The following is a 13,274-nucleotide window of genomic DNA, read 5'->3' as shown; positions in this document are numbered from 1 at the left end:
ATATATATATATATATATATATATATATATATATATATATATATATGTATCTCACACACACACATTCCTCCACTGCTACTGTTAAAGGCTTGCAATGTTTTATCTCTATTACATTACTGGCTGCTGAGCTAACACAAGATACTTTTCAATATAGTGCACATTAAAAAGCATTACCATTTTATTCTTGTATTAAACYTCTCGTATTAAAATTTCAGGCATCAGAAAAGGTATATCCAAACTCATTGGCAATCTACAATAAAGTCTCTATCTCTTACGGAAGGAAATAAATTATGAAAGCAAGGAAAAACAAAAGCAAGATAGCTCTAGCATTCAGCAAGTAAGAGAAAAATGGAAAAAATACAAAGACCTTTTCAACCGGTGAGAAAGAAGCTTAAAGAACTTCTGATACATTCTTAAATCGAGTCACATACTGCACTTACTGATTATATACTTGAATATAGCTAAATATACAGAAAACATCAATGGATTAGGGGTTATGTTTAATATACTCCTTTAATTAGTATCTCATACTGAAGCTAGCTCGGATATGATGCAGAGCATAACTCTGTGCTCCAAATTACGCAGCATTTACACTAAAAACAGTCAAATGCTTCAGCTCAGAGCATTCATTTCAAAGTGCTTTGAAAAGCAGACTACTTTGTAAGTTTGGTAGTAGTGCATTTTTTGTTTTCTGCTGTTGTCCCATCTTCCTTTTTAAATAACACATCCTTGGTTTTCTGCAAATGATGCACAGTAAATCACCTTTCCATACTGAAGTCGTAATAGATTCAGAGGGTACCCAGACTCTGCTTGAGATCAGTCATGGCAAGAATCCTGCAGAACTTTCAACTTCCAAAACTAATGCTGTTTCAAACATATTCAAAGCAGTGACATCCCTTGAAATTTGGCACAGTGGAAATTTGGAAACAGAGTGTCTTTTGCAACAGAATGGATGTCCACAGCTGAAAAAACAATGTTCAGTATTAAACACACTTTGATCTGCAGTTCCCATAAACAGGACTTCATAAGCAGATATGAAACAGACCATTGAGCAGGGAGACCACATATGGAAAAGTTATGTAGGAAAGAAATACAACCAATTCTGAATGCTAATAGAGCAAGAAGCACTAAGCTGAAATAGATTAATCTCTCAGCATTGGTACTGCCAATATTCTGTACAGGGACACAGAAGTTGATACAGATTTTCCTTGGCTGGCCAATCTTTAATGAGTTTTAGAAGTATAATCCTGCAGTTTGGTTATTGTACCATAACCCATAATCCATCTAAACCTCTGCTTAAACACAGATGCATTCACTAAGAATCAAGTGATTTAGGAGACCAGCACAAAAACAGAACACCCATTTGACATTCAGTTCTTAGGTATACAGTTAGGCTGAAGATAAATACATATTAGTCGTATATTAGCAGAGATGCAACACATTGGTCCGACTAGACTCGGGAGATAATGGAGCAGGAAACAAGCAACTGTCTTCAGCCAGCACCAATGCACATTGTAATGAAACAGCAATTACTAAGTAACTGACTGTTACCATTCTGTAAAATAAGCAACCTCCTTCAGAAGAGGCATCACGGGAAGAAAGAGTGAAGGACTCTAAAGTTAAGAACTGACCACAGAAGAGATGCTCATACTATGTGCAACTGCAATAATCCCTAGAGGAAGAAACAAAAACATCCCCCCCCAGCTTTACCAACAAATTGGATGCAATTTCTTAGGTTCTTGCTAAGGAAAGTATGTCTGTAGCAACCTGTTCACTCCACTCCAGTAGGCTGTATTTGGTTTTAGTTGGGAATTCTCTAGAAAATTTCTACCGGAGACTTATTTATTTCTAGAAATTTCACATGTAGACTGTAGAATAGCACACAGTGAACTTTTCCTTACTACCTAGATACAGCATAGCATCCCTACAAACCACAGGCTGACACTTTCCAGGCACTGAAACACATACGAAATAGAATGCATATAATGTTAGAAGCATTTCACACCCCTTTGCACCTGTGAAAAGCACACATTCAAAATACAGAGCAATGAATAATCAGATATACAGTATCTACATTCCTAGTGCAGGAATATCACTTAAAATATATCCCTGGGCAGGTGACAAAATAAAATGTTTCACTGGAGCAGCTTAGGGAGGAAACTCCAATTCATAGTTCTGCCTGTATCTTAGCAGGAGGCTTGCCCCGTTTGCTTCCCTCTTCCTTATCTGTGGTTTATTCACAGAAGTTATATTTGGAAAACTAAATAGGGAGGAAGTCCCCAGGCATGAGAACCCAAACATTGAGGTTGGTACACTGTTGGAAGAGCCCTTACACAGTCTATCCTCATGCTCCCCCTGCTGAAGCCTGGATATGACTCAGGAACTAGCCTAGGCTGGGGAGTACTCCTGATACCTACTCTATCTATTACCACAGGATGTTACGGGATAACTGGACTTAACAATACAGACACAGGCTATTCTCCACTAGCTGCCTCAGTGTCAGAGAGCAGTTGCAGGAATTTCCTTTACTAGCAGTAGATGCAGCCAAAGACTACATAAAGAGGAGCCACTTCACTATAAATCCAACTGGCAAGAATAAAGGCAATAAGAATCCTCATTCCTTTCTCAGCAGAGACAGGCAAAGCCAAACTCTAACACTTTTTCTGTATAACACATTGGAGCGACAATCAAGGGAAAGGAAGAATGAGAAACAAACAAGTAGAGACATGGCAGAGTGTTCAATTTGGGCCACCATAGTAAGAGCAAGAAGAGCCCTTACTCACACTGGTGTACTCCAGCAAGGAAGTCACAGATACACGCCTAATCCTGCAAATGTATTGCCCTTTTGGGAAGTCTCCACTAAAAGGAAGACTGTGGACTAAGATAGCCTTCAGGACTACCTTCCTATCCAAGGAAGGTATTACAAGATCGCAGCACATCACTACCATTCTCTCTTCACTTCTGTTCACTCAAAGCTTTTCATTACAATTTAGCATCCTTGAAACCTATTTTCTTCCAACCACACTCACAGACTTTATTAAATCAAGATTATTGGCAACTGCAGATATTTCTTGTCTAATGCGAGCTTTTCTAGCTAAAAGACACCTTTTCGTTCTCTTTTTGCACTGTGCAGAATTTAATGATTTATTAGTCCAGGACCAGGACTTCTGAACACTGCAATAATACTGTAAGTTACACGCACATAGTAAAGGGAGTGTGGAAGGTAGAAAACCTAATAAAAGGCATCTTCAGGAGCTGTGCAAATTGTGCATGTACAAACTGTATCTATGCTTGCTCAAGAGTACTTTATCATTCAGTAAAAGCATCAGTGAATTTAATATCGCCTTTTTGTGCTTCAGTTCTTTCAGATATAAAGGACAGATAAAGCTATTGTCAATTGCATTAATGTTTACTAAGCAGACTAAGATTCTTTGGATTCAGCTGCAAAGTTACATAATTGTTAAGAATAAAATCTATTCATTGCTTTTAACCACAGTGACCATGCCACTGAAAAATGATACAGCAAGGGACACGTGTCACATCTAAACATCCTTGTTTGGATCAGATTTTAAAAGTGTTCTATAAGGTTTCAGCTTAAAAGTCTCCCATCTGAGATTGTATAACTCACCCCAGTAGTCTAAAAGAGCCATTATATTAAAGCCCATTAAAAGAAGTGACCCACACTGGAACCTCCTGTTTTAAAAGGGCTCATATGTTTTCCAAAAAGGGGGAGGGGGAAGGGAAAAATCAATCATTTTTTCACTAAACAATTTTTGGCATTTCAGCTCATCCCTTTGGAATGGTCATATATTAAAACATGTTTCATCGAGTTCTAATAGATATTCAGTTCTGCCCTTGAAGTCCATTAAGCATGCACAGCCAGGTCATCCTATGCACTGCCAGGATAGAGTACATTGGYTCCCTCTCAAGTTGTTCCCACATTTCTCATTGAACAAAGAACAAAAGATATCAAACTGACATCAGAATTCATGTTCAGATGTTCAATAAAAATAAGCATAAAAAATTCCCATAGCCTTTCAAACTACTCATACTCTTAAACAGAAAATTGGTAACAATTTGATTCACTTAAGATTTGATTTAAGATCTGATTCACAGAAGTGGAGGACTTTGTCAGAAATGGGAGGACAAATCTTTTTTTTTCCCCCCTTTTTCTTTCTTTCTTTTTTCTTTTTTTTTTTTTAAACTGAAAGCAGCTTCACTAAATATACCTGAAACTCACTTTCAGTGGAGAAAATGTCTACTTTACAATAACTCCCCAATAGAAACCTGTTTTCTAAAAGGGGAAAGTTTTATGTTTGTAAAGATAGAATAAAATGCAAGATCAAAGTAATATGGTTAAATTTAACCAACCACAACCAACATTTTGTCAACTTGGAGCATGCTGTTCTTTTCCTTAACAGAAGGACTTCCCATTGGAAAACACAGTTTTATCAAAACAGAAACATTTTCAAGGAATTTCTCTTCTCAAGTGAAACTCTCACTGGAAAAACGTCTAATTGAAACATTTTTTTTAAGAAAGTCAAAATGTTTCAGTTTGAGTAAAAAGAAACTTAGTTCTTTTGCTTATTTATAGCATTTATGGTGCTATTGTTACACCAATTATATTGTATGAATGGCATATGGTACATTCTTTACATGTAAGCTGTGCTACAAAACTTCAAAGTGCAGTAGCTGTTATTAGGAGTAAAGAGACAGTAGAATTTTTAGTCCTGTTGAAAAGTCATGTTCACAAGTAAATTCTCCCTCACCACGACAACAGGTGTTAAATCACTAACATTTTAGATAGTTCTTTCTGTCCTCAATTTCCAGTGCAAAGTAAAATTTACCTAATTAGTCCCACTTTCTCAGCAATGCTTCAAAAGCTCCATTCTATTACACCCCTAAACCAATGTTAGCAATATGCCATTTTTGTTTCTAGAAAAAATATTAAAATTATCAACAGGTTTTTCCATAGCATGTTACTCCTATATTAGCCAAATAAGGAACACATAAATAAGATATGCAAATATCAGCTGACATATGGGCATGCAAATCTGATTATGTTTCAGTTTTAAAATATGACTAGTGTTGACTTTTGGGGTTTTTATATATATATATTTTTAAAGGAGACAAAAGAAAAGCTTACAATTATCTCAGTTTTCTTCACCTCCCCTAGTGTTCTGGATTTTTGGAGGGAGGAGGGATATAAGCAGACAACAGGCTGTAGTCCCAATCAGATGTTTTGTACTAATACATTCACTTAAAAATAGATAAAAGCTTGTTCCAACTCATTCAGTAAGCAAAAGGTTAAGATGGACTCACAACATTTCACTATGAAAAAGATGGATGATAGAAAGTCATTCAAAACCACACTGCAAAGCCAGTCATGAAAAAATGCAAATTAACTTACTTGGAAACAAGAGAGAAGGCCGTGGAACAGATCGCTGGACAGGGAACGAGCCTGATCAAGATATGGCCCAAAGCAGCAGGGAAATGGGCTTGAGTCACCTTCTCAAACACAGAACTGAAGGTGTTGATGTCTGCCAGCTTGCTATTCTGGTCTCCTCCTCCAGTGTCTAAGATGTTCCCCCCATGCAGGATCAAAATCAGCACATGAGTTTTGCAGTTCTGGTGTTGAGCTCCCTCCTGGAAGGAGGATGGGAAATAAGAAGGGAAGAGTCATCTAAAAAGACTTTTAGAACAACCTTTACATGAACAGTACTTAACATCAGCATCCACAAACCATTACCAATACTGTTCTTTTTTCCCTGCTTCCACTGTGATCATCTTGTGATACTTGACTTGTGGGAAGAGAGGAAAAAAAAAGTCAGTTTCATCCAAGTATGTCTAAACCAGGTAGAGCATGCTGTGTTCTGCCAGAAAACCCTTGCAGCTCAGATGTAGGTTTCAGATGAACAAAGATTATAAATGACTTCATGCACATCAAAAGCTACTGGAAATATATCCAGACAGGAGATGTCCAGCATCCAAAGATGGGTTATCATGAACTAGGCTAATCTTTATTTATTTATTGGAAAAGTTTGGACATGTATTGGAAAAGTTGAATTCAAATTATCACAAATTCTAAAAAGAAAATAAATTTCTCTGCTAATGAAAACATGTATCAAAAGCAGCTGATGCAGTTCTCTCAGCTTTTTGAGACTGGCAACTTCTTATTAAATTAAAAAAGGGGCTAATTTACCAAAACACTTACTGAAAGAGTAATAAATTGCAGCTGCTGATCACAAACTTCAGAAACACATTTGAGTGTGTAAGTTTATGCACAGACAGACAAACATCAACTTTGGAAGGAGAGGTGATGTACTCAGGAAGAAAGGAAAAGAAGTTACCTACTTGAGAATGGAAAGTTTTGAATGTCTCACAACTCTCTCTCTCCTTTTTTTTTTTTAAGCAGCTGAGAGTCATATACTCCTCACTTAAAAAAACCTCTTGAGAGTCATATATCCTCAAAAGAAAGTGCACTGAACAATTGATTTTTTCCATCGTTTTCTTCTTTGCTTTAGACAATATGACTCCTAGCACCTTCTAGTTCCCAACACAATATGAACACAGGATAAAAATAACAGTAATATTTATTCTATTTGCCCTCTCTGAGGAATGTGGATTGCTAGATTGGAAGATGTATTGAAAAGGAAAGTAGTTTAAATAAAATCCATTAAGGACGTAACATGGTGAAATAACCTCCATTTATTTTAAGAAAGGCCTCTTCATCAAGTTTAATGATTTTACATTTTACTATTACCCCAGTCTCACAAACTGATCAAGATCTAACGGTTAGGTTTGCACCTTTGCTGCTTTGCTGTATCTGTATGTTGCCTCCTCTCTTTAACAGTTTAACAGTCAACTTTAACAGTTGATCTTTGTTAGAAGTACCAATTTTTACTCAGTAAAACATAGCTGTGGGGCTAGGTATACTGGAGATGTCTACTGATATTGTTTATGCTTATGCTAAAAGCATCTAGAAAAGACGCAAATGAAAGCTTTTACTGAACAGAAGATGAAATAAATAGTCAATTAAAACATTTAATATGTCTCAACATGTAGCTATGTAGCTACGCAGACTACTGTGCAATTGCATTAGCTTGACTTTTGTCATCAACATGTATTTCCATATGTTTGTTCCTTGGAAATTAGAGGAGCTTGTTTTAGGAAACAATCTCACCTCATTGTCCTCATGCATTTCAATACTGCCTTGTGCAGGGAATCTTTGCTTTCTTAAAGAAGCTCTATATAATTCACCTGAAAGGGAAAAGATACAATTTATTGTATAAATACTTGGCTATCTCATCTTCTACAGACATCTGTGGAGTTGGACACATTTATAGTTTCAATACAGAAAAGTCTGCTCACAGGAAGTCCTTTGAACACACAGAACATTAGACCAAGCTTCTTGAAATCCTACATCCTGAAGGACCTTCTATTCTTACAGTAACACTTAGAACAGGAGGTATTTATGTAGGGGTATGTAGTACCAGTAGAGCCRCTGTTTGTCACCTGTGCCTTTCTGGAAAAGCAGTAGAAGAGGTCACCCTAAGTCCTGCAAGATCTCTGCCAGTCCCATGTAGATATCTTAAAGATGCTCTGGAGTGTCTCAAATTCTATGAAATTGTACTAAATGCCTGTATGTAGGCAAGAGAACTGAGCCTTTAACTTCTCATTATGGCACGAGCTATTATCATAAAAAGCAAGAGAATGAGGTTAAGACACAACTCCAAAGACCTTCAGCACCCAACTCTGTCATAAACCTCCATAACCTACCAGGGCAACTCCCAGAAGCAGCTGCAGTGCTCTATTACCAGGATGTACATTAGGAGTTACAGAAACATAGAACAAAAGACAGTTCCTCCTCCAAAAGCTTTGCCATTTGACAGCCAGGAAGAGACAACTGTAGAGAAACATAGTGTTTTGCTAATATCTTTTAGCAAAACAGGATCTTGTAATCCTGTAATTTGTTATTACATCATCCCACGTAATAACAAACGAATGCCTCTGCACTGGTGTCGGAACAGGACTTAGAATGCTTTTGGCTTCAGTAAGAACAGATTCAGTCACTTAATTACTGATGACAGCCACAGCCAATTACATAGTCAAAGCACTGGAGACAAACACTGACTACTTCTTTTAAAATGCCTCATAGGAAGAGTTAGCTGCACTCTCTTGGCCATCACACAGTAAATCTGCAATACCTGTTCGTTCAACTTTGTTAACAAACAAACCAGAATATTCAGACAAAAAATAGGGATTAGACAACTAAACACTTTCAGCCAAGAATCCTAAAGATCCATTTGCAACTACTACTTAAACAGACAAGCTCAACAGCAACCTGCTGTAAGCAACGAGATGGTTAGGACATCAGCTTTTAAACCAAGATAGTGTCCACTGCCTGGACTTTGGAAGCAGAACTGCTGCAAGTGATTATGAAAAAGGCTTGCCTTCAGAGTAGACCTTCCCTGCCCTTCAGAAAAAGGAAGATGCTTGCTAGGGTACAGCATTTCTATAGCCATTTGAAAGACCTGCTGCATGATGTATCTAGTCTCTTCACACTGCCTTCAGTCCTTTTTCTACAGCTCCATGGTTACCTAGGAAACAGCTGTAGGATGAAATCTGATTAGTACTGTTGTCAGTTTGAACATCACACATACATGGGGCCAACCTCTTGTTAAGGAATCAAAGAGCACTACACCTTCCTGTCTCTTCCAACACTTTGAGACATCTGGTCAGAAGAGTTGAGTGAAACTGTAAAAAACATACCCCTGTGAAGCCCACTTATTCACACTTTATCCTATGGGATTCTGCAACCAGACCTTAAAATACTGATTTCTCAGGCAGAAAGAGTAAAAAAGAAGAAAACATCAAACTTCTGATTTGCTGCTTTCTCTAACAGGTGTTTATTGGTCATTGTGTCCCATTTCCAAACATAAGGGCAAGAAGGTGACTGGGAAGTCAGCATGGATTTTCTATGATGAGATGGCTGGTTTGGTGGATGAGAGGAGAGTACTGGATGTTAGGTATCTCAACTTTAACAAGGCTTTTGACACTTTCTTTCATAATATCCTCATAGACAAACTGCAAAAGTACAGGCTGAGTAAGTGGACAGCGAGGTGAATTGAGAACTGGCTGAACTACCAGACTCAAAGGGTTCTGATCAGTACCACAACTTCCAGTTAGAGGGCTAGTCACTAGTAGTGGCCCCGAGAGGCTGATCGTGGGTCCAGTATTGTTTAACATCCTCATCAGTGACCTGGATGAATGGACCTTGATGGGATGGAGAAATGGACCAACAGAAATGTCATGAAGTTGAACAAAAGGAAATGCAAAGTCCTGCATCTGGGAAGGAATAATCCTCTGCATCAATATAGGCTAGGGAACATCCAACCAGAGTGCAGCTCTGAAGAGAAGAACCTGGGGGCCTSGTGGACAACAAATTGAATACAGCCAACAAAGCACCCTCTTGCAGCTAAACAGAATCCTGGGCTGCATTAGAAAAAGCATTGCCAGGAGGCCAGGTAAGGTGACACCAAGCTGGGAGGAGTGGCTGACAAACCTGAGGGCTGTGCTGCCTTTCAGAGGGACCTGGACAGGCTGGAGAGCTGGGCAGAGAGGAACCTCATGAGGTTCAACAAGGGCAAGTGCAGAGCCCTACACCTAGGGAGGAATAACCCTAGGCACCAGTACAAGCTGGGGGCTGACCTGCTGGAGAGCAGCTCTGCAGAGAAGGACCTGAGAGTGCTGGTGGATGACAGGTTGACCACGAGCCAGCAATGTGCCCTTGTGGCCAAGAAGGCCAATGGTATCCTTGGGTGCATTAGGAAGAGTGTTGCCAGCAGGTCGAGGGAGGTGATCCTGCCCCTCTACTCAGCCCTGAGGAGGCCTCATCTCGAGTACTGTGTCCAGTTCCGGGCTCCCCACTACAAGGGAGACGTGGAGCTCCTGGAAAGAGTCCAGCATAGGGCTGCGAGGATGATCAGAGGGCTGGGGCACCTGCCCTGTGAGGAACGGCTGCGAGAGCTGGGCCTCTTTAGCCTGGGGAAGAGAAGACTGAGGGGGGATCTTATCAATGTGTATAAGTACCTGAAGGGAGGGTGTCAAGGGAACGGGGACAAACTCTTTTCTGTTGTCCCATGCAATAGGACAAGAGGCAACGGGCAGAAACTGAACCACAGGAAGTTCCACCTGAATGTGATGGGGAATTTCTTCCCTGTGAGAGTGAGGGAGCACTGGGAACAGGTTGCCCAGAGAGGTTGTGGAGTCTCCTTCTCTGGAGATATTCAAGGCCCGCCTGGATGCAACCCTGTCTTACGTGCTCTAGGTGACCCTGCTTGAGCAGGGGGGTTGGACTAGATGATCTCCAGAGGTCCCTTCCAACCTTACAGATTCTGTGATTCTATGATTCCTCCAGTCTATTCTGCACTGGTGAGGCCACATCGGGAGTGCTGTGTTCAGTTCCGGGCTGTCTAGAATATGGAAGACATGGGCATACTGGAGTAAATCCAGCAAAAGGCATGAAGAAGATTAAGGGACTGGAGCACCTCACGTGAGGATTAGCTGATGGAGCTGGGATTGTTTAGCCAGAGAAGAGATGGTGTAGGGTAGATCTTATTAATGTATATAAATAATCAATGTGAGGGACTAAAGACAACAGAGCCAGATTCTGCTCACTGATTACCAAAGAAAGGGTGAGAGGCAATGGGCACCAATTAAAATACATAAAATTCAATTTAAATACTGAAGAATGTTATTATTGTGAGGGTGGTCAAAGACTGGAATGGGTTGCCAAGAGAGGTTGTGGTATCTCCATCCTTTGAGATGCTCAAAACCTGACTGGATGTGGCTCTAAGCAACCCACTCTAGGTAAACCCCCTTTTGGGGGGTTGGGAAGAGAGCACGGGGAAGGAGTTGAGCTAGGCAATCTCCAGCTGTTTGTTCCAACCTCAGTTATTTTACGATCTGTGAATTAGAAGACTGGACCACAATATTTACACTTCTCTTGGCTGTCAAAACACAGAAATTCTTTAAAAGCTACTACCTGATATTCACTATAATCCACAAGCCCATCTTAGGCAGATAATTGATAGAATGCTCTTTCACTTGCTAGCAATACTATGAAAAACTCCATTTTTACAGTACTCAGCTGGCATTTGTTAAAAGACATTAAAAGGAGAGGGTGACAATACCAAGAACTAATGTTTTTCCATTTAGAATTCAAAACATTTATAAATGGTTCCTTCTGCTGCCATCTCACAGTTTCCTCATAATACTTTTTTATTCAAGTCAAGAGACAGATAACCTATAGAAAGAAACCTGAAAGGCAGCCTTTAACATCTAAACTGTTAGAAAGTTGAGTTGATTTGTCTAGAGTGCTAGTAATCTATGAACCAATCAATACTGAACTAAGAACTGCAAATCAGTTTCCTTTGACAGATGCTTGAATACAAACTCCAGTGATTTACAACGCAGTAGAGAAGCTTTCTGCTTCATCTGTTAACCTGCTCTTACTGATGAGTTCTTCTGCTCACTTCATGATACCTTATCTTACAGATCATTTTTCTCCAGGAACACTCAACACACTTAACTATCATTAACTGCTTGGGCTTCCTGCATGCTAAGACAGCTTTTTCTTCTCAATTCTTTTTTAATGTAAGAATATTAAAAGATACAAATTAGTTGCCATTCATTAAAACGTGCCAAGATGACAAAGTTGCAATGATTTCACTGCTGAGTCCCAGCATCTCAACCTCTACCTAAATATAACCTCTCTCATGTGGCAAGAAGCAAACAGTGACAGGCATCAGTTCTTTAAGAACTGTGGTGTGGCAAATTATGGCAGGCTCATGTTTAAAATAACATGAAAAAGAAAACATGTCTAAGAAAACAATTACAAACAGAAGTGCCAAGCTGTCTTTAAATAACACCTTTCATTCCTGTAACTCAGCAGACTTTACAGACTAAATAAATATTGCAACATTGCACTGAAGGAGAATTACTTGAGTTTGAGTCAGGAGGGTCAGGTCTTTGGAGGGAAGTGAGTAACGGAATCACAACTGTGCTTTTCCCCTTCTACAGATAGTGGTGAAATTCCAGAGAAGATGCGAAGCCTTCTATCCCTGGAATGCTTTCTCCTTTCTCTCATGAGAAAAGAGAGCAATGAAACTCTTCTGAACATAAACACTAGAAAACACTCAATCTAAAACTTCAGCCAACAAGTAGTGCTGCAACCTTAAAGGTCTTCATCCAACAAAGATTAGCTTTTTCAGAAAAACTGTGTGGTTTTCCTCTCTCCATGACAGATAAAAGTTTTAAGGAGTTAATAGGGAGAAGATTATACTAAATAATAAATAACAGCTATCTCAACAGTTTCTACTGATTTTGACAAGAGTGATATAGTAGTTGCATTCTGGCAAGCCCTAGAAAGGCAGAATGTTGGTTTTAGTTCAAAATACACTTCATACACACTGAAAAACTCTCCACTCTGTCAGATTAGAATTGAGAGCTAATTGCATTCCAGATTCTACCACTATCATGCTTTGCAGCTACTAGAAAGTCATTTATTCCCTGTGGCTGAGTTCCTTCATATTTCGAAGCAAGGTAATTATTCTGGTCTTGGTAGGTAAGACTTCTAAAGGTTAGTCATTTAATATTCGTATTAAAGAGAAAACTGCAACAACAAACACGTGGACCAAAACTCTGAGTTTCCACCAAACATAATTGCTTTTTGGAAGTCTCTGCCACCCAAATTTTTCTCTTATTAGAAGTGTTGTTTCCAAAAGCCTCTATATGGAAGTATCACCTTTTTTCTGAAGCTTATCACAAGACAAAAGTCTCAGTTTTCTATCACCTAAGCTTGCAGCAGAACCAATAAAGTATAACATAAAAGTTTTGGGGCATTGAAAGAATTATCCAGAGTCATGAGGAATATCTAAAGTGGATGATAATACCAATCTTCAAGAAAAAAAAAAAATGAAAAATGGAAGTGGGACTCACCACATGTTCATCTGCTAATTTCATAGCACAACTCACTAGACAAGATGAAGATGACCTCTTGGGATTCCTTTTGGTCCGCTCTTTTGAAAATCTTCATCTAAAAATATGTTTTTAGAAAGCATAGAGTGTGTAGGGTTTTTTTTTTTTTTGAACACTATCAAGTGCCAGCTTGTAGGATGGTTCTCCAGTTCACACTCTCAAAAATGTCATGGATAATTAAGAATACACTAGGATTGTAGGCACTGTTTTAAGTGCAATTTTTATTCTCTTCT

At 39.0% G+C, this 13,274-nt stretch overlaps 1 protein-coding gene across 1 annotated transcript in view; it reads right to left on the bottom strand.

Moving 5' to 3' along the window:
* PITPNM3 (PITPNM family member 3) overlaps positions 1–13,274 on the bottom strand; it is a 117,758-nt gene that overhangs the window by 41,667 nt on the left and 62,817 nt on the right. The window contains exons 5-6 of the mRNA XM_085310342.1: positions 7,184–7,260; positions 5,411–5,646 (exon numbers count right to left, since the gene is read on the bottom strand). Coding sequence (XP_085166468.1) covers positions 5,411–5,646; positions 7,184–7,260 — 313 coding nt within the window. The remainder of the gene's footprint in view (positions 1–5,410; positions 5,647–7,183; positions 7,261–13,274) is intronic.

Source organism: Rhea americana, unplaced genomic scaffold (assembly GCF_003343005.1).
Source record: "Rhea americana isolate MKP2758 unplaced genomic scaffold, rheAme1 scaffold_317, whole genome shotgun sequence".
NCBI lineage: Eukaryota > Metazoa > Chordata > Aves > Rheiformes > Rheidae > Rhea > Rhea americana.
The sequence above is the reverse complement of the archived record's forward strand: the minus strand, read 5'-3'. Positions and strand labels throughout refer to the sequence as shown.